This window comes from Trichoderma asperellum, chromosome 3 (genome assembly GCF_020647865.1).
Source record: "Trichoderma asperellum chromosome 3, complete sequence".
In the NCBI taxonomy this organism is placed as follows: domain Eukaryota; kingdom Fungi; phylum Ascomycota; class Sordariomycetes; order Hypocreales; family Hypocreaceae; genus Trichoderma; species Trichoderma asperellum.
The window spans coordinates 545620-566967 of NC_089417.1; the positions used below are offsets into that span (position 1 = coordinate 545620).

At 50.7% G+C, this 21348-nt stretch overlaps 4 protein-coding genes across 4 annotated transcripts; 2 read left to right on the forward strand and 2 right to left on the reverse strand.

Moving 5' to 3' along the window:
- Positions 1-747: 747 nt before the first annotated feature.
- On the reverse strand, positions 748-5095 carry TrAFT101_004787 (uncharacterized protein; the record flags this gene model as incomplete). Its single annotated transcript, XM_024904040.2, has 2 exons — positions 748-2623; positions 2820-5095. 2 exons carry the CDS (start codon positions 5093-5095, stop codon positions 748-750), a joined length of 4152 nt encoding a protein of 1383 aa, XP_024759847.1.
- A 2288-nt stretch (positions 5096-7383) lies between these two features.
- Positions 7384-7689, forward strand: TrAFT101_004788 (uncharacterized protein; the record flags this gene model as incomplete). The annotated part of the gene is made up of 1 exon (XM_066127282.1): positions 7384-7689. One exon carries the CDS (start codon positions 7384-7386, stop codon positions 7687-7689), a length of 306 nt encoding a protein of 101 aa, XP_065983393.1.
- Positions 7690-9743: 2054 nt separating this feature from the next.
- On the reverse strand, positions 9744-13707 carry TrAFT101_004789 (uncharacterized protein). The gene has a single exon (XM_024906781.2). The coding sequence runs from the start codon at positions 13360-13362 to the stop codon at positions 10309-10311; it is 3054 nt and encodes a 1017-aa protein (XP_024759846.2). The 5' UTR covers positions 13363-13707; the 3' UTR covers positions 9744-10308.
- A 658-nt stretch (positions 13708-14365) lies between these two features.
- On the forward strand, positions 14366-20419 carry TrAFT101_004790 (uncharacterized protein). The gene is made up of 2 exons (XM_066127283.1): positions 14366-17124; positions 17185-20419. The coding sequence occupies exons 1-2, from the start codon at positions 14631-14633 to the stop codon at positions 20370-20372; spliced, it is 5682 nt and encodes a 1893-aa protein (XP_065983394.1). The 5' UTR covers positions 14366-14630; the 3' UTR covers positions 20373-20419.
- Positions 20420-21348: the final 929 nt, after the last annotated feature.

Genomic DNA, 21348 nt, shown 5'->3' on the forward strand with positions numbered 1-21348 from the left:
CCAATCCAGACAAAAACAAACAATGGCAAAGAAACGCAAAAAGCAAAGGAACCTGCGCCCCTAGTATTCGCCTCATGCCGTTCCGTCCATCCGCCAGTCCGCCAAAGGGAAAAAACACATATAATAAAAACATGTAGAAAAGAAAAGAAAAGAAAAGAAAAGAAAAGAAAAGAAAAGAAAAGAAAAGAAAAGGGGGGGGGGGGAATGCTGATAGTATGAACAACGTGGTTCAAACGCTGAAACAAACAGGCGTCGGTTGGACAGCATTTATTATGCGGAACTGAGGGGGATGCTTGGCCCAAATCCGTAAAATGAATGGTGCATGGGGTTTTCCTTTTCCTTGGCCACCTGGCCATGAATACTATCCGAATTGACTCTTTTAAAAGATGAAACCAGCCTTATGACGACAAGGTATAAGAAAGAGAAGAGAAAAGAAAGAGCAAGAAAAATTCTCAAATAGCATGCTAGCATTACAAGAAAGCTTCATAGATCGTCGTCATTCGCTCAAGCCCAAGTCGTTGATGAAACTTCAATGGCTCATCACGCTGACACGCTTGGTCTGGTATCCATTGTAAAAAATCATAAACAGCATTTCGTAGTGGCGTCAAAAGAGACAATGAAAAAAAATAGTGTAAGGCGAAACAAACCGAAGAAAAAAAGAAAAGAATGCAAAAGGCAGAGAGGTATAGAACAGAGGCATCGCTGGGCAAGCTCGAAATGCAGCCAGATTCCTCTGCATAGGACAGATTATACACTCATCATCCCCTCATCCTCCTCGTCCTCAATAGACAACATCATTGAGTCACCGCCTTGGCCTGAGCTCCATCCGCGAGGATCAAGCCCCAGCTCGGCTCTCGTGTCTCGCTGGATCTGCAAGAAATATTTCCTCAGGCTCCGGAGGCCCTTGAGAAAGCCAGGGTCTGGTTGGTTGGGGTGCTGCGGCGGGCATGGCTTGTCCTCTACCTTATCCAGTGGAGTGAGGCTGTTGGCAAAGTCTGCTATCTTGAAATCAATCTCCCGCTTCTTCTTCTTCTTCTTGATAGCAGCTTCTTCGGTATCGGTCGCCGCATCCGTCATGGACTCGTATGCTGTCTCGTATCCCCCATTCTCATCAGTCGCATCGCCGTCATAGAACATGAGGAGACTTGCAGCATAGAAGCGGTAGCCGCGCAACTCGCTTACGATTTGCTCTAGCTGTGAAAGCTTTCGCAATATGATGGGGATATGGTGAAGAATAGAGTGCAAGTCAACACCGTTATACAGAAACTTGGTAAGGGCGGCCTGAAATTCGTTGCCAGCCTTCACCTTTCGGCCAAAGTACTTGTCTTGGAAGTCATACGTTTGAGTCTTGGAATTCCAAACCTGCAGCCCGCAAATCCGCACTCCAAGCTCCGCCGAAGTCGTCCTCTTGCACTTTTCTTGCTGGGATTTCTGCTTGCTAGGAGAAGCCTCAACGCCGTATTGTCGAGTCCCCATCTTGAGATCCATCATGCAAGGTCGCTTCATGCCAGCCGTGAGATCTTCCAGTAGTAAAAAGTATTCTACTCTGTCACGCTGAGTCTTCGCTTCCTTGGGGTTGTTTGGCCGAAGGACTGGTCCAAATTCCACAGGGGGGTGTTGCAAGGCATCTGAAGCTACAGCCGAGTCCTCTGTAGGTTCAGGCTCCTGAGCAAGGATAGGGGCATCAAAGACTACATCTTCAGTGCCGGGTCCGTTGGCGGCTGTGGCATCCGCTTTTGGTGCATCTAGTGAAGCGTCCTTGTCTTCTCCCTCGCGCTTGTACTCCATGCCATCGGCCTCTTCGTAATACTTCAAATCTCCGCGTGAGTCGCGCACATCCTGCGGCTTTCGCCGAAGTCCACTTCCAGAATATCTTCGCTTTTTCTTTGCTGTCACAGGGTTGGCCATTAATGTTTCTGGTTCAGGAGCACTAGTACCCGTGACATCCTTGACTTCAACAGGGGCCTCTCTTTCGATTGCAAGGTGGCTAGCTTGGGACTCGGGATCGCTCATCTGCTGAACGAGTGGTGTCAACGGTTTTAGAGAATTGGGCGTGGTCCTGCGGGTTTCCTCATTCTTGGTAGGACTCTCAGGGGCTTGAGCTAGGTTAGGATCCGAGTTACTGGTTCGGAGTAATCGCTGAAGAGTTGGCAGAGGAACAGCTCGCTGATAAGGCCGCCGATGCTTCTGAACCGCAATCGGCTGTTTAAGGAATGCATCATTGAACACTTCATTGCGCAGTCGCTTATTCACCGTTGTAGCCCCCCAGCTATTAGGCCGCTCTTCCATGTGGGGTCGCACGGGGTGTTGAGACGCAATCGGCGCTTCTGAAGAAATCTTGGAGAGCGACGTACTCCGGCGGTGCGGTATGTCTAATTCGGGCGTCGGCTGGAGAAGGTTGCGAGGAAGGATGTGCCAATTATCGTCAAAAGTTACGGTAGGGATGGGTACATTAGAGCTCGCAAGCGATTGGCTGATGACGCGCGCAGGGGTGGAGGGAGTCTGTTCGGCCTCGCCGTTACCATTTGAGTCGGGATGGCGTTTATCAGCCATTTCATCTTTTCTAACGGTGCTCTTCCTCCGAGGCTTTCTCTGAAATGTTACATTCAACACTCCAATGTACCTAGAAGCCATAAGATTAGCATTCATTCGGCATTTTAAATTACAATTCACAGCGTGAAAAGACGGGCAAGATAAACACTAATTTCAATGCAGGAGGCAGGAGGCAGGAGGCAGGGAGAAAAAAGAATAACAAAGAGGGATATAGGGATGCCGGGCATTGGAGATCTAGAATTAGGGAAAGCTTATTAGTAACATACCGGGGTAGGAATGGTAGCAAGTCACGGTGATATCTCTCAATGGTTTCATAAAACTCATTTTCTCTGTTGCTGAGCTGCTTACAGACGGCTCGGCGAGAGAATCGCCACAGGGTATTGTGGCCACCAACTTGGTGCTTGTATGGGATCAGCTCAATGGCTTCTAGAGGTCGGCGTGCGTGATGCTGATGGTCATGGACATGGTCTTCATGGTGGGTCACGGCTCGGGGTTTGGTAGGGGTAACTTGGTTCACTTCGGTCTCAGTGTCCACGGCAGCTTCGGTTGGGACATGGATTTCCGCCGGGAGAATCTCTCCACGGCGAGAAGCTAGGCTCTCACGGGATGCAACATGTGACACCTGATAGGAACTGTCATCCTTTTTCTCTTCCATCTCCATCTCCGGCTCAGGCTCATCGGCCTTGACCAGCCAAGGATGACTTTTACTCAGCGAGTGCGACCTGGGCCGCCGAATCGCATCACCATCGCTACCCTCACTCACGCTTGCGCGGCTGTCATCGAGCTCCTGATGGGGCAGGAACACAGCCGACGCAATCTTCTCCTCTCCAGACTCGTCTGCTTCTCCATCGCCTTCGGCATCCGCCTCTAGGTCAGATTCGGCATCCAAGTCGGCGGCAGTGGCATTGCCGTTGGCATGAGCGGTGGCATGTTTGTGGATGTGACCGTTAGCATGCCCGATATCCGAGGTTTTGGCATTGATATTGGAGTCGGCCTCGGCGCCCGCATCCTTGTCGCCGGCAATGTCTTGAAAATTGCCGACCTCGGAGGCGTCATGTGATGTCGGCTGCTTCTCCACTTCGGTGTCGTGGACCGCACCCGGCCCCACCTGAATTCCAATCGGTGGCTCCAGCTTGGCCTCATTATGATATATTGGTGATTTGTGTGTAAAGGTAGGGGCACTTTCGCCACCAGTTTCTTCAGCTTGCTGCAGGGCAGAGCTACTTGCTTCTTTCGGCGAGGCAAGCGCAGGCCGTACATCAGAGGCGCGTGATGAAAAAGATTCCGCCCGCGTGGATTTTTCTGGCTGCACGCGCGAGTCTGCGGCTGGCGACGTCTTTGTGTTTTTTTGCGGCGACTCTTCGGTTAAAGTAGATTCCTCGTCTATTGTCGGCACATGCTTGTCGCGGTGGGAGGCCTTGCCATCCTTCCGACGTGCCTTGTCCTCCGGGGGAAGGCCCTCTTTGAAGAATCGCAAGCTGTAGCTGGATTTTCGGCTTCGTGCATTGTGCTCAACACCTGCAATGGCTTCGGCAACTGACTGCTCAACCAAGCCATCTTCTTCGCTGCCATCGCCAGAGCCAATGGACCATATCTTTTCCGTCTTCTCGGAATTATCAATCGTTTTGTGTCGTTCCTGACGTGAGTCTTGTGATCCAGACTCGTCTCCTGCATCGGTAGAGACTCCAGTAGACAAGGCAGCACTGGTATAGCTGCCATTGGTAGGCGATACCGAGTCATTGCGGTGTGATGAATGAGGTAATGGTTGATGGTGATGTTGTATCTTGGGCGGTGACTTGGTGTCGTGGTCCAGCGATGCTCTCCCTCTGGTCCGGTCTAAAAATTCTCGGTGTTCTAAAAGCATGTCTTTTGCGTGGCTCAGGATGTTGTCCGATTTGAATGACGAGGATGGAATAGCACGGTCTCGTGCAGGGATGGAAGAGGTAATCGGAATCGTTGTTGTGGCGGTAGCCGTCGTTGTTGTCGTCGCCATTGTCTTGGGCTGCGATACGCTCCGCGTCAGGGCGCCGTCGTGGTCGATGTAGTCTGATGCATCTCGGGATTCTGTCTGGGGAGTGGCAGGCGACGACCGAATAGGCCTTGAGGGCAGCTGGTCGGGCGCTGGGGAAGAAGAGGCGGAGACCGGCGTGGATCTGGTCGACTTGTCTGCCTGTGTCTGTGATTGTGTCTGTGACGAAGTGCTCGTATTGGGCGTCGAGTTGGTCCGCAGGATGCCTCGAGCAGATGCCAAGGCTTGGGAAAGCAGGGAAGGGCCCATCTGTTGGCGCTGGCGGGCGGTGCCGCTAGGGGCAGGCTTTATAGGAGGCACGGCAGAGGAGGAGGTAGACACAGAGGCAGAGACGTCTCCTCCGGCCGCAGAGGCGCTCCCATCTGCGTGGTTCGCACAGCCCAGGGCCGGGGGGGCATCCGCATCATGGTGGTGCGGCTGCCGCTGGTCCTGGCGGTCGGGTCGGACGGGGGCCTGGGGGCTCAGCAGCGCAGCAGGTGCGGCATTTTCGGCGTGTGAAGGCGAGCTGGACATGGGGAGGACATCTGGCGCGGCAGAGCGTCTGCGTGGGAGGATTTGATTCGGAGGGTTGGTCGGGCGTGAGACGCTTCTAGAGGTTGCAGAGAGGAAAATGGAGTGAGCGCCAGGTTTTCCTGGCAGGAGAAAACGGGGGGAACTCAAAGCAGCGCCGCCGGGTGGGGCCTCGATGGCTGGAGGCCGCTAAACTTACAGGCGCTGGGCGGGCGGGTACAGGTACAGGAGCCGCCTACATGGCGCTGCTGCAGCGCCGCTGAGCGCTCTTGAGGCGATCAGACACGCCCCCGACAGGCCCCCCAAGCAGCAAGCTGCCCGCCGAATCATCCCCACCGCCCAGCAGCACGTTGGAGGTTGCACGACGGCGACTAGCCGCAGGGAAGATTTTCCAGGGGCGGGGCGACGCTGTCAGTGGGAGGGGGCTGCTGAAGCACAAGGCGCGTTTGCGGGGTCCTAGTGGTTCAAATGCGCTTTGCTACAGGGGCAGTTGATGTCAGGCTTGTGATGGTGTGTGAATAGACACATGTGCAAGGGGTGTTCTTTCATGTCTGAATCGATCGATGCTTGCGAGTATGCGTATTTACGATCTCCAGTCAATTCAATGGCATTAAAAGAATGGTATAGCTGCTTGATATCTACTATATCTCGTCCCTGCCGCAATGTAGATGGAGGTACATGTACATACGGAGAATCAGGCACCCAGGAAAGGTACCTACCTAGTAGTAGGTTTAACATGAGAGATTGTGTAAGTTTGCCTCGGTACAGTAAGCTCAAGATGCCTGTCTGTCGTGTAAGATTCACTGTAATATTCAGGAGACGGTGAAATCATCCATAAAGATAGGCAGATACACATGCTTTTTGCGGCATGCACGGACGAGGTCAGGTCGCGTACATCGGCGCAATATCAATTGTCTTAGGTGAGTGCTTGGCCGTCTTATCTCGCCAAAGAGAGCTATGATAACGCCATCCATCCAGCAAGCACCACGTATGTACGAACAAGCAAGGAGCTCAGCAGCCACAAAGGAGGACAGCGCATCTCGGCTGAATTGTTTGTGAAATAGGCGGTTGATGAATGCAAAATGCACATGCGCTGTATCCCACAGATGCCGCGTAAATAAGGCATCGTGATCTCTCTCAATATCACATGTACAAGTACCTGCCGCCCTTGGGCACCATGCGCCGGCTCTATCTGATATCAGGTTCTGTATCTGGCCTGCCTATCGCCGCCCTGATAGCGGGGCTTCCCTTTCTGTGCAACACAGCGCGGAGAAGATGCAACCTCCATGCAACGCACATATCGTGTCTCCTCCACACTGCAGAGATAAAGGTCGGTGAGCGCCGGCAAGACGCAGAAGCAAGCGAGGCGATGGGGTGTCCCATGCCGTGCCTTGTGTCCCTGTGCCATGTTTGGCACCGCCGCATGCACCAGCTTTGCGCTACACGAACCGCCAACGACCAAACATTGAACGCTTGGCTCGCCGGCTGAGAATCCCGCGCAGTCGAAGGGAGGACAAAAAGTCAAAGGCATTCAGCAGGAACAAGGCCGCTAGACTGAGGCTAGCGATCGCGGAATCTCTCCCACCCGCCGATTATCTACTATCTGGGCGGGACCATCGTGCCCTGGTCTCGCTTTGTGATAGGAACCCGACACCCGGCTGCTTATGGAGGCCGACCTCTTCTCGAATCATGCGTCAAGCCCTCGTCATGTTCAGGCCTCGAGCTTATCATACAGGCAATGATACAGGCATGGAGTGTGCAATAGTAGTACATACTAAAAATGTTAGCACTGCGAGGAGAACACTAAGAAAAGGTTGTGGCTTGACTGCGCCGGTGCCCAACGGCGTGTGGCCGGCAAATTTGGTGTTTCCAGATTGATTCCCGCAGCCTGTCTCAGACCCGCAATCAGAGATAGCACGTCCCCGGCTCAATGCATTCACTGCTTCTGAAATCCAGCAAACGAGCAAGATCCTCTAGCAGAGCAGTGATTTCTGTGTCGGCTTAGACGGTCACGGTGAGTCAATGCAGCTCCAATGGCGTGCACGAGGTCTGCAAGTTGCCTTCATCTCCGCTGTTCTTTGGTCATTTTCCAGAAGCATGGACGTCACCGCAGCCCACGTGGAACAGTTGAAACCGCCATCCAGTCAACCCACGACCTGTTCTCTCACCGACAGCATAGCGGTGGACTAAGTGGGTTCTAGCCCGGCATGGCCAAGGCTTCCCCGGAGTCTAGGTTCCGGTACAAGGAATAGTTGCAACAGACAACAATCTCAATCGCCAAAGACTGGGGCATGCGGTCAATGGCCAACGATCGTGCAAATTTGCGACCGATATGCAGCCCTACCTCTGCCATGATGGACGGCATTTGGTGGCATGGCTTGTGCGAGGCGAGCTCACCGGTAACGCCACGCCACCAATTGGAATGCAAATCGAACGCACTCACACTTGGCTACTGCCGGGCAACCAGACCAATTCAAAGTCACCCCGGAGTTGCCGGTGTGCACGATGCGTTTTCTGTTCAACCACTCGTCCGCATCCTCGTCACCGACACTGCCGGAAACACACAAAGAACAAGTGGAAAACAAACAAACGGCTAACGGTTACTTTCCCAAACTCAAAATAGGGTGCCTGGATAAGAGTGCCTGGATTTCCCACGAGCTACCGAGCTCAACTACGGCTTCTTCCTTATCCCACGTGCGTGCTTCAGCAACGCCTGACTGGTGTATCCGCCAGCAACACCACATCGCACATCCTTACGTATTGTCAGACCGTCCACGTCACAAGTTTGAGGCTTGAGAGTCAGACAATGCGGACACATCTGCGGCCTTAGAGGTGCCAACAACGGAACACCAAATTTGTGGTGTCGCCGATCTCCTGGATCTCAACAAGGATCTCAATTTCAACTAAATGGTCAAGCTTGTTGTTGCTACCACTAGTATAGTAGTAGGAGTAGGTATAGTGCTGCTGCTTCTCTACTAGTATTCTGCCCCCAACAGGCAAGCCAGGAACAAATGTCACCGTCGAGCCTCTCCCGAGCTACCGAAGGGCAGGGCATTCTAGAGCATGTATGGTCTAGATGAGCGGTCTATTGCCCCAAGGGCACGTGGACGGGCTACGCAGTCAATCGCTTCACGTCATTTAGCACGTGAGATGATGGTTGAACAGAGTTGAACAGAGTGCAGCCGTCGTCGTACTCGTATGTACGTGTCACCTCATCCTTCGACAAGTTGCATGATCCAGAGAAGCGAATTGGTTCGCAAGCCAAATCTAGGCATTGGTCTCTGTTCGATACCATATGAAACGAGGCGCTACACAGGACACACGAATGTTACTGGACGTCGATTAGGGTTAGGTTGGCCGAGACTTGATAACCTTGAAAGGAAAGGGGGAAACGAGTTCGACGCGAGCTTGCTAGGTGGAAATCTGCTTCTGCCAATTGAACACGATACCGCCTCCATTTCTGTTTCGTAACAATTTGTGCGCCCTCTCATCATGCCGGATGTCATTCCACTCCATCGGCTCGTAACATTTCCGACGTCACCAAGCGTTTGCTCTTCTTTTTTTAGAGTTTCACTCGGGTGTTTTCCTACAACTCATCCGGTGTGCGATGCAACGACGACAGCGAGGTCAATCTGTCAGTTCTCAACATCTCAATGCAGAAAACTGCTTCAAGAAAATGGGGTTAGAAGATGCCATCTTCACACCTATCCAGACACATGGCGCAGCTAACATCGACGAGGGTGACATTTCCCATCACATCCAAGCTACACCTACCCAACAGATCCTCCATCTCTCACCCCCTAGCAACAGTTTGGGTAGGTAGCAAGGCCAGGGTATAGCCTACCTAAATTGACCCAGGTACCTGGGAGGGGGGGAAGGGAGAAAAACTGAAATCAACACAAAACTTGCGTCAATAAGACGAAAAGACAACAAGCAACATAAACAAAGGCCAGCCGGCGTTGCTTTTCCACCAGCAGAGCACGCCACGTTTCTTGTCCAACCACACTCATTGGACCAAAGGGACGTCTGTTTTCGGAGCAGTGGACGGACCCACTGCAAGATGCATCTCACTACAACTCTGGATATGCCCAATGGCCTTTTTTATTTTCGTCTTTTTGCTTTTCTTAATATGTACGCCGTTTCCCACATGTATGCAGCATGCACGGGCATGTATGTGAGGTAATGGCAGTAGCTGCTCACTGCCTGGTGCGGTGCGCAAATAGCTAATGGAGTAAGTGAATTTTCTGGCCAGGTGACTGATACTTGCATCGTCTGCCCCATGTAGTGCCACTTGCTATTACTTGCTTCTCCGTAATTCCAATGCAATCTGTGCTTTAATTTGGCTTTGTTTAGTTTGGGTATTGGGTTCTTACTGTAGCTTACCCTAGAAATTTCCTGGGGAGGGGGTGTGAAGACAGAGTTAGAGTTTTCCTAATAATAATAAAACGGTGTGGCTGTTGATAATTTTTTGAGAAGAGAAGTTTGGCGAGAGAAATTAAATTAATTGTAAGGATGTTATTTACCTATAATAATGTCCTATGTGAGGTGAGATATCGTGTATCTGAAGCGTCCTAGCTATTTACGTATTATACGTATGACAACAGTAAGATAGACTAGCGTGAAGAAAGAATAAATAAAGAGATAACACATCGTTACATTCCAACTAAACGTACATACGTGAACAATTCACATGCCATTAAATACTAGGTAGTACCCCATCACATCTTATTCAGCAAGACAAAAAATCTTGCTGCCAAGAATTTTATCCTAGAGATTTCATCCCATCACAGGAAAGCCATCTTTTACATGTAAGCAGCCATCCATCGGGGTATATTTCTCTCATATCCACATCTAAGCTACTGCTATTCTGCCACTTTCAGATGCCAATAAAAAGGACTCTGCCTCATCATTTCTCCGAAGCTCTAGTATTTGTATAGAAAAAAAAGTAATGCACATGCTGATGAGAAGGAAAAAACGTATACGCAAAGAGTAAAAGCAAAGGGTGACAAAAAAAGTACGCTCGCATGCAATATGCTAGATACATGGTAAAAAAAAAAAGACCTTTTCTCTTCATAAATAACTTGGAGCGGGATAATGAACAGATATTGGACACATCGTATAAGCGACTGGCCACACACGATGCTGAAAGGCCGTGAACACTAGTCGCGGTATGCAGCATAATGATTGTATGAAAAAGAGGGCTTCGGGTAACATGTTTAAAGGAATGATGCAAACATGTCTACATCGTCCTCAGAAGCACGTTCTGTCCCCTTTGCGCCACTAGCTCGTGTCTTGTCGGCTTTTCGTGCCTCATTTAGCTCTGCATCGACATCCCAGACTTGCAAAAAGTCGTCCATATCGTTGAATATGTCCTGAACAATATCGGTGGGGTCCTGGTCGTCATAGCCCCATGTTTTCGTACTAAAGCTATTCTTCTCGGCCAGCGATGCATCGACGCTCTCCGCCGGGCGTTGCCTGTCAGGGCTAGGAGACCTGTATTCTGGCACAGCAGGCGTGCTTTGAGGGTTTATGCTCTTCGTACGGTCGGCCACAGCAGCAAAGTGAAGACCAAATTTTAAGTCTCCTTCCATGAGCGAATCGGAAGAGGAGCCCATAGACGGCGGGGGAGGCGGTGAAACTGCTCGGTCTCTGCCTCGTATCATTGACGATGACGTGTCCGTCCCTGATGGGGCATCCTCTCCGGAGATGTCGCTCCCTTCATGCGGTAGCGGAGCCCAGGAAACTCGCTTTTTGGGTATCGTACTCCCCCATGACCTTTTCATGCAAGACAGCAGGGAGCCCTGTGTTTTAGAAGCAGTTCCACTCAAATTTGGCCCAGAAAAGTAGAGTCTTTGGCGGCGAGGGTTTGGAGAGGGCGACATGAATGTTGAAAAAGAAGCAACAGCGAATTGTGGCTCTGGCGTAGACGGTCGCTTTGGTGTTTCCTCGGAGGGCTCAGTTAAGATATTTGACGGAGGCTGAGACATGTCATCACTTTCGGCTGGTAGAACCTGGGTTTCAGCGACGGCTTCAGTAGATGCCTGGGTCTCATCTTGATGCTCTTGTTGGCCTTCACAACTGTCGCCATCTGCCATGGGGGCAATCGAGCTAGGCTCATTTGGATTTTTCGGTGCGTCTCCGTTCATTAGCGGCTCAATTATATCCGAATTAGCAAGCTCAATGGGGATAGATCGTTGTAAATCAGTAGATAGCTCCGGTGTAGTGAGGCCCGGCTCATCTTGTTCTAAGATACCAGGTGGCACATCTCCTTGAGTTGAGTTCACCACTTCTACAGGTGCGGTAACCTTGGCTGGAGGCTTATCAGAGTGCGGTGTTGTTGATGAGACTGAAGTATCACGATCCATCAGCTCTTCTTGGGCATCGTCAAATGTAGAATGATCGGGCTCACGGTCCTTGTCTGTGGCAATCTCGTTCGGGCTAGGATGCGATGCCGGAGGGCAAGTATTCGAGGATGGCGGCGAAGTTTCTTTTACTTCTTTCTCTTGCTCATTTTCATTCGATTGCTGGGTAGCTTTTTCTTGTGAGTAGCTTTCATCTGCACTCGCTGCTCGTGATTTGCGTAGAGATGACATGTAAGGCTGAACCATCTTCTTGAGAGCGGGCCGTGAGTTGATTCTACCATTTCGAGGGCTCAGAGACCGAAGAGGTGATGACTTATGAGGACTATTCGACTTTGTGGCGCTTCTGCCTGCTAATGCCTGACTTTTGTTCTGCTTGGGTGAACTGATTGACGGGTTTTCACTGGGCACGGGTTGCTGTGAGTCTGATGAAGCCTTATTGCCAGATCCAGAAGTTGGTTGATCGGATCCCTCAGTATCATCGTATATCAACGGGTCAGCCATTCGTGAAGACTGTGTACCGCGAAACGGCTTGAGACGCCCACGAGGTGTATCATACTTGGATATTGAACTATCCGGATGATCCCTTCTTTTAGCCTTTGGCGTTTCAATGATACTCTCTTCCCTTGATGGATGCTCTTCATAACTTGGTCTAGATGTAGGAAGATTTGGTGGAATCGTATCTGGTGTAGTGCTTATATGGTCTCTGTTGTTGGCGGTAGAAATTTCGGGAGATTGGACTTGTTCTTCCCGTAGCTGGCGCTCTATCAGAGTTGCATCGTCGAGATCTTCACTGTTGTCATCATCCACGCCTAGCATTTCTAAATCTGCCAAGCTTGATAGGTTTGTTGGTGTTTCAGACAGTGTAGATAGGTCACCTGAAGACCGCCGGCGGCTAGAGAATATGCTTGATGCAACCTTCCGTTTTGTTGGCGTTTGCGCTGGCGAGACAGAAAGAGGAGAGGAAGCTCCTCTGGAGCTCCTTTGAGAAAACGGTGATAACAAGGACAAGGATGAATTCTCATTCGGACGCAGAATCTTGCTGGTCAGGTCTTTCTTAGGAGTCCTGCGTGCATTGGCCAATAAGAAATCAACGGAGGAACAGGTAGAGATGGTTTCATGATGGTGATCGTCATCTGTATCTGTATCTGCATCTTCGCTTGACAAATCTTGTGATCCAGCAGGGGGAAGTTGTGACGTGAGCTCTCTAATATGGGAATATATTGACGAGCTGTCGGAAGTGGCTCTGGTCGTCCTTGCTCCTCTTTGACTAGCATCCCTCTTGGCTATTAGATTCTTCTTTGGCGTTGGAGTTTCGATTTCGGTTGACCTGGTTCTTTGCCGCTTATTCGCGACGCCATCTAGCGTCTGTGATGACATTGATTTTCTCTTTGGGGATTTTGATGGTGAGTTTGTTGTCCAAAATTCATCACTGCTTCGTGAAAGAGGCACGCTATTGTCTCTCCGGCCGTGTGTCGTGCCGCCTGTCTCCTGGGGGCGTGAATAAGAGCTAGTGAAGGGCGCCTGCTTGAGGCTTTCCGGACTAGGAAGAGCGCACTCGGCATCTTTCAGAGCTTCTATCGCATGTTGCTCGATAGACGCAGACGGGGCAAGTCGTTTGGGAGTAGAATGCATATTTAAATCGTCGGATACACGTGGATTTTGTGAATTGGCGGTACGGTTCTTTGATCGCCACGGGTTCACCCAACCAGACTCTTCTTCAAAGGGACCCTTCAACGTCGCAGATAGCAGCAAGGGAACGTTGCCATCGAGAAACCTCTGCCCGGCGGCTTCGTACCTCTGCCTGCGCGCCTCCGCATTGTCGTAGTCTTCATCTTCTGACCCTTCGTAGTAGATATCCTGCGGCTGCAAGACCGCCTCGCAGTAGATTGGAGCTCTTCGCAGCATCATGGCAGTGGCGGATACTCAGGCATCAATGTCGAGAGCGGCGGATTGGCCGAGGGAGAGAGTGGCAGCGAAGGTCAAGTATGCTGTATATTACACCGCAGGCTCAGAGCCATAGACTCTGAGAAACTCCTCATCTGCGCCTCACTGTGAATTTGGTCTGAGCTGTGGCTGTAGACAAGCTGAGGCTCGGCACCTGGCCAGAAAATTGCAGCTGCTTGGGAAGCTCTACTATGGAGATTGAACAGCAGTTAAGGCTTATCGCGTTGTCACGTGAGAGCGCGGGCGCGTCGCGTGGGTCATAAGTGCATGTACTTAATTGGGCAGTAAAGCTTATTCCCTCTGCTCACGAAGTTTCCTTAGACCTGAAAATGCCTTGGGTATGCGTAGATGGTCAATCGAGCCGTAGTTCAGAGAAGATAGTGTAGAGTGTAAGTTACTTGTATGTCTTTTTTTTTTTCTTTTTTTGACTATTCAAGGGAGAAGCAAAAAGGTAGAATTTCTGCAGCATGCAGATAAAGTGCATCTTGCGTTCCCGATTTCGCTTATGCGGCAAAGTGCAGAAAAGAGTTCATTAACACAGAGTGGCTGCAGCCGAGAGTTCGGGCGCATCGTTTAATGGCTTGTTGCTAAAAATACAGATTGCAGGTAGGATGACGCCAGGTTGCGAAATTTCGGCAATCTTAGCAAAAGCCCTCTCTTTCTTTGTATTGAGCCGCATCCGCTTGTCATTTAATTCTACGGCCTCCCTCCTGAAAGCCAGTGGAGAATACATCATGATAGATAGGACGTAGTAGCAATTATATCATAGATACTCCCTTATCAAAAGGTGCTATAAACAGCCATATTCTTTGCAAACCAAGAGACATCGGAGTCAATATAGCGACGTGATTCTGCTGCGCAGTTGGCACAGCAACCCCCGCCGCGGCCAATCAGCATCCCTGTTTTGGTCTCCCGTTTCAAGCTCCAGCGCGCATCATCGTTCCCTAACGGTCGCTCTAAGCAGAATCCCCTGCATCTGCGCTGGGCCCCCTCCCCCATATCGGCATCCAAGGCTCCAAGCTCCATCTTATCTCTTTGATACTTATTCTGCATCTTTTGTGTCCGCCGATTCTGTATTGCTTCCTCCTCTTGCGCCATCCCGCCTGGCAGAAGTGCGCGCGCTTCCAGTGCTTCACCCATCGGACGCGACCCCGCATAAACTTTTTGTATTCGCTACCTATGGCGTGAAGATCCCATCCCCCCTGTTTTGAATATATCTATCGGCCGTCACCATGTCGCACGCTTGGCTGGATTCGCTGACGGAGGACTGGGTCTCCCAGCCCGGGTCCTCGCCTGTGCAGCCGTCGCCCGCGCAGTTTGCGCTGGTGAAGTCGTCAGCGAAGAAGAGCTCGGCTTCGCCATCGCCAAAGCCCACGCCCAGTCGCATACCGCGTGCGCCCTGGAGACACCCCGGCGCAGTTGTTCCCAAGCCGCAGGACAAAAGCATGACTATTTTGGAGGGCGATCGCAGCCCGAAAGGAAGAGGATCGCCCAAGAAGCGCCTGTTGAAGTTTCCCGCCGAGCGCAAACGCGACGACAAATTTCTCAAGCGCTCGCCGTCACCAGCATTTACCGGATCGGTGGTTGTGCGCAAGAACATCCCGCAGCAAAGCCCCGACACGCCGGGAAAATCCAACACGCCGGAATGGAAGCGACGACTTGTACACGGCAAGATGCAGTATGGAGAGCAGCGCGACCTGTTTAGCTCGGCAGCCGTTGGGCTACAGGACATGTTTAAGCCGCCGCCCTCTAGCGACGCCGACGCCGACTCACCCTCACCTTCTCCTTCTTTCTCTCACAATCTCGACTCCCCGTCGCCAAACCTCGAGCCTCCATCGCCGAGCCCTGAACTGCCACCCCTTCAATCTCCTAGCACAGCAGATTTATACGAAACAGAAATGCCGTCGAGCCCGCCAGCGCCGCAGGCACCGACAATTAACTTGGAATCTGAGGGAGAGGCCACCACTGATGGAGGCATCTTTTCAGAGCAGATCACACCGAGTCCGAGCCCTAGAAGGCCTCTACGGGATATTAAATACAAACTCAACGTCGAAGAAGATTCCGACCTGTCATTTATGAGCAATGATAGTCATATTGACCTCCCTGCGCATCCCGACGAGCACGACGAGGAACACGACGAGGAACACGACGAGGAACACGATGAGGAATACGATGAGTATGAGGACGAAGAGCACGACGAAGAGCACGACGAAGAGCACGACGAGGACCATGACGAGGACCACGACGAGAATCACGACGAGGAATACGACGAGGAATACGATGAGGAGCACGACGACGAGCATGATGAGGGACAAGACGACGAACACGATCAGCAACTCTCTCAAGACGATAGTTACCTTGCGATCCCCTCCTTGATTGACGGCGCATCCAGAAAAGCCAGCGGCCAGAGTTATACAAAAAATGAAGACTTCAGCCCCATTTTGATCGGCAGGCAAAGCAATGACGACGGAAAAATCGAATTCACCCCTCTTGAAATGCCTGCAGATGAACTACGACAAAGACTCGAGCGGCTGCAACTCAACCAGATGATCTTGGACCCTTCACATAACGCGTCTGATAGCGCGGTGGATGCAAAACCACCAAATTCTAATCCGATGGATGGCTACGAACACGAATACCACTTCGATACTTCTCATGGAAGCAGTAATTCGTCTGGTGGGTCATTGCGACATCACGCCCTGAGCCCTGACTTGGGCGTGGATTGGTCGGAAATGCTGGGCGAGGATTCACTGCAAGCTAGCACGCCGAAGCAGTTTCCAAGTCTGAGGACTCAAGAAGCCGACTCGAAATTGGCCAGTGGCTCGCTGTTTGACAGCCCCGATGTGCCTCGGGCTCCGTTTCCAAGCCCCATCAAGAGGCAAGTTCGTGACACTGGCAGCAGTCAAGCAAACTCAAACCCCTTAAAGCTTTTTGGGCCATATGACACCTTTACCAATCAGACTTTGCTTCGACGCATCAGCCAGTTTGAAGAGGGCATGTCTGGTAAAAACTCGCGCGAGAGCTCGCGTGAGAATTCGCCAGAGGCCTCGCCTTTTACACCTAGTCATAACCAGAAACAATTCGATCATACTCCCACGCCAAATAGATTTGTTAGTCATTTTGGAGCTGGTGAGCTGGAGGGGTACGAATTCACGAACGAGCTGTCTCACTCACCCGCCGAGCAGCATTCCAGCCCCCTTTTCAAGGAGAACGTATCACCAAATCCTCCCTTGGCTGCCAAAGGCGCCTTAAAGCTTATCCCTCCAGAATTATGGCTCCACGAATACTCTTCGCTGCATGTTCGCAGGAATCAGAAAACCTCCCGGGCGTCCTCAGCTGCTACTGACAGTAGATACGATTTTATGTCGTCCAGTTCACCTGACAATTCTGCCAGTCCCCAGGATGAAGCCTACGACGAGTCCTGGGCGACAAAGCGTGATTATGGCTCTGAATCCAAGCGGCCTAGAACATCTCCTACTAAACACCCAACACCGAAGCGCCGCCGCACGCTTCATCGATCTGATATTGCATTTGGTAATGAAAATTGGAAAGCACTTTTGTCTCCCAAACGCGAAAAATTCCTCCGTGGACTCGCAAAGCAGCGGAAACGCTCGCAGTCCGACCGCTCTGGCTCTGGTGATACTCATGACGTGGGACGAGTGTCTGGGGCCCAATCTCGTTCTTCGGCTGCCACTTCAAGGTCATCACAAGATGATGTTTTTCAGGGTAAGTCACGTCGATCGACGGCAAGGTCGGTTAAGGAAGAGGCTGAGCCGAATGCTCCAGGCGAGTCTGAGCGTAAACCATCTATACGAACTCAGGATTTCGTGGATCAGGCTGCACAGATCATGGCTATGATTCGCAGCCAAGTCAGCCAGCCAGGGTTGACAAGTCTTGAGGAATCTGAGTTGGAAATTGGCCATACTACGATGAATGCGACGGTTGAAGAATCAGACGGATCCACAGCTGAGCCCTTCTCCCGACCGCCAAGTCGAGACGGAAAACCAATACCCAGACGATCGAGACAGCAAGAAGATCCTGAAGTTGTAAAACGACTCAAAAAGTACCAGGAACTGAGTGACATGGGTGATGTGATTACTTCCTCAGTGAGGTCAATGGGTCTTGCAAAGGATGCAATCCGTGCCGCCAAAGAAGTTGAACGAATGGTTGATAAAGCCAGCAACCGTGCTCGGACAGGCGGTGGTGGTTCAAATTTTGAGTCGGCGAGTGAATCAACGAGCCCTGTACATGACTTGTTCTCCAGCACTTCTGCCCGTTCCACAAGTCATATATTTCCCACCTCTTCGTCGAGGGGCTCTGAATCACGCAAAATGATTGCTCCCGAGAGCGTTTCGCATCTGATTCCAGACAAGATAGGTGGCATGTATCTGGATAAGCAAAACAATATTTGGATTAGAAACAAAGAATCGAAGAACTCTGCAACATCTCACGCCATGGGCTCTGAGGACAGCGAAGAAGATCCATTTGCCAACATACCCGATCTGTCTGTTGACATGACGGAAGAGATGCAGCATTTGAAGCAGACATCTCGAGGCCGCGACGGAATACCTGTGCCCAAGGATGGCGGCTCTCGACAGAGCTCAGCGCAATCGCATTCGCTGAAGAGCTACACAACTCTTGCAGCTTACGAGCCCCTTGACCCTGAGGTAGCAGCGAGGGCCAGAGGAGAGATTGAAAAGCTCGATGCTCAGCCCGGAGACAGTATCAAGAGTGCAGAAGAAGTAGGAGGCAGCGGCTTGCCCGTTCTTAAAGCGAAGTCGAGTCTTGATGCATTGAGCTCTAAGCGCCGTAATATTACCATCTCGTTCACATCGCCCATTGCGTCCATCGTTTTGGGTGTGCTGCCAGAGGATATTGAAGGCCTGGAGGACGACCCGGAGCCCGACACATCGATTTCTCCTCAGCTCCAGGCAGCTCCTTTCAGCACCCCAAAGAGTGCTATACAGGGCTCCTTGCGAGGACTTCGTTCTGGGTCGGTGTACGGAACCATTTCTAGCACCAAGTTTACCCCTCGGCCCGTTTCGCGAATAGACGAGCAAGATGAAGAGAGTACGGTAGAGGTGCACAACCAGAAACAGAGTCCAAACGAAAGCCAAAACCAGAGCCAGAGCCAGAGCCAGAGCCAGAATGAGCGACATGCTAGCTTTATAGGTGACAATACGTCACTGAGTCTGAAATCTCTTGAAGGCGGACCAGGCCTTGGGTTCCTTGTGAATCAAACTCCAACCCCGGCAAACCGTCCCATCTCGATGAGAGCCGACGACAGCCTGCTCATTGGCCGAAACGTGGGAAAGTATTCACTAAGTCCCCTCTCAGAGTTTACTATGAACAATGCGGACCGGTCCTTCGGACTCGAAGTGAGCTATGTCATGGCCAACAAGCGCATGGCGACGGGCGACGGCTCAAAGAAGGTGCTGTCTATGACGATACGAGACCTCGTGGAAAAGCTTTCTGAAGCTGAGCCGCATGAGCCATATTGGGAGGATATGACCTCTCTCGCTCTCCCAGATAAACAACTGACCAGCTTACACATGTTGAACGAGTTTTGCTCCAAACTCATCACCCTAGATGCGTCAAAAAACTCTCTGGGGCATCTGGATGGAGTCCCCGAATGTGTGCGAGACTTGAAAGTGTCCAACAACATGTTGACAGAGCTTACGTCGTGGGACCATCTCATCCATCTCGAGTACCTTGACATTTCTAACAATGAAGTTAAGAGCTTGTCAGCGTTGAAGAGGCTCATTCACTTGCGAAATTTAAAGGCCAATAATAATCTGCTGACAACCTTGGATGGATTGGATACTCATGATGGCCTTCTCAATCTAAGAGCGCGAAACAACTTCATTGAGGAGCTAGATTTCTCCATGGTCAAGTGGGGGCGTTTGACAAAACTCGATGTGGCTTCAAACAGGATTACATCGGTTCGAGGCTTGCATCTGCTCCCGGCGATTTCCAAGCTCGATGTTTCTGACAACCAACTTCAAACGCTTGTTTTTGAGAAGGCCAACAGGGCGCTACAAGATCTGGACATCAGCGGCAATGACCTCGAATCCTTGGATGTTCGAAATCTTGGCAACTTGCGTACACTTTATGCCGATCGGAACTGTATCAGTCACATATCTGGCTTCCGTTACGCTCGTCGGGTGGACAGCGTCTCTCTGCGTGAACAGCGAGGCGATGACCCGCTCGAGTTGGATTTCCTAACTAGTGCCTGCGAGATAAGAAAGCTGTACCTGTCTGGAAATTATATGCAATCATTTACGCTAAAGACCGATTTCCTTAACTTGCAGCTGTTGGAGCTCGCAAATTGCGGGCTAGAGGTGTTGCCTGATGAATGTGGCCAATTAATGCCCAATTTACGAACACTGAATATCAATTTCAATGCTATTCGGGACTTATCATCTTTGCGTTTCATCCCACGGTTGAAGAAGCTGCTGGCGGCCGGGAATCGACTTTCAAATACGATGGCGGTAACGGAGCTTTTGACGGATTTCCCTCATCTCACTGAGCTGGATCTGCGAGATAACCCCATCACCCAGGGCTTCTATCCTCCCGTCCAGATGCTGATCAGCGCGGACAAGCTGGGAAGCGCCGACTCCTTTGTGATGCCAGATGCAGATGTGGAGAGAGATAGGGCTTTCGCGAAGCGACGAGATGAGACTACAAAGCTGCGTCGCCGTCTCTACGAAGTGGTCTACGTTGCTAGTTGCAAGCGCCTTCGCAAATTAGACGGCCTAGCGATTGACCGTGAGAAGATGTTGACCAAGGATGTTCTCCTGCAAAGACTTGTTGACGATGGGCTTTTGCCAGAGCTCGAAGAGACTTTGGTTGACGATCACGAGTCTGCACAGCAGCAAGAGCAAGTGGCATCGCGGCCGCGTAATCCAGCTAGAGGAGAGTACACTCAAGAAACGACGCGCAGTCGATGGAACGCTGAAGATAGCTTTGCATAAAAAGACGGAGGGCAAAGACTCAAAAGAGAGGAAGTGAACGTACAAAGTGACGAAATTTAAAAAGTAATGGTAATTTTTTTTTGAGGGGGTTGTTGTTTTTCGATTGGGCGTTTTACTGGCATCTACACGAGGCGTGTTTGGATTCTTTTTAGGGATGTTTGGTTATGATGATGGCAAGGCAAAGGAGCGCAAAAAACACTCCCTCCCTCTCTCTTTGATAGGTGGCGTTTTGTTACAAAGAATAATGGCACAAGGCCAGGCCAGGCGCTTGTAGGTCTATGATATATTGACTCTTTTTTTTAGTACCTTTTCCTTTTCATAGTCTTTTTTCTCTCGTTGTTTTTTTGGAGCGTGGCTATGGTCTGCAAAAGGGGGGAATAGCTAGATGTTGTATGAGTACGGAATACTAGGGAGTAACATGATGATATCCTGTATCGATTTTCTTTTAGTCGATATTTTTTTTTCTTCTTTGTTTTTATACAATGACCTTGATTGTTGAGTTATTAGTAATAGAAGTTTTCTTTTTATCTACTAATTTTTGGGATACTTTAAATTGATGTTTGTCATGACATGCGTGTATCAAGGGGCGTGTTGCATGAAGTACTGGAAAGAGATTTGTGGTTGAAACAACCAGGCTGTTCTCTCAGCTTGCTCCGTATTTGCTTGGGACAGGTCATAGTGTAGCATATATAATAGTGTATCATATTTACACGATGATGAACTCTTACTTCTTGTTGACTCCAGCTTAGTATTATGTGTGAAAGATTGCATGGGAGTAACATCCAAAGTAGTGGCACACGTCATGATCCAAAACCTGGTGATTCAACTGTAGTATCTTTGAGTTTAGCTTGAGTCGGGCTGAAATCAATCACCTTTGACTCTGGGATGGCGATATGCTTGGAAAGATAGGGTACAGCTTGCGCGAACCATGCGCTTGCTTGTCTCATTTCCACAACACTTCATTTACCGAGAAGTT

Coding starts and splice junctions, on each gene's coding strand:
- TrAFT101_004789 (XM_024906781.2), bottom strand. CDS start 13,362: ATGATGCTGCGAAGAGCTCCAATCTACTGCGAGGCGGTCTTGCAGCCG.
- TrAFT101_004790 (XM_066127283.1), top strand. CDS start 14,631: ATGTCGCACGCTTGGCTGGATTCGCTGACGGAGGACTGGGTCTCCCAG. Junction 17,125..17,184: donor ACAAGATGATGTTTTTCAGG/GTAAGTCACGTC, acceptor CGAATGCTCCAG/GCGAGTCTGAGCGTAAACCA.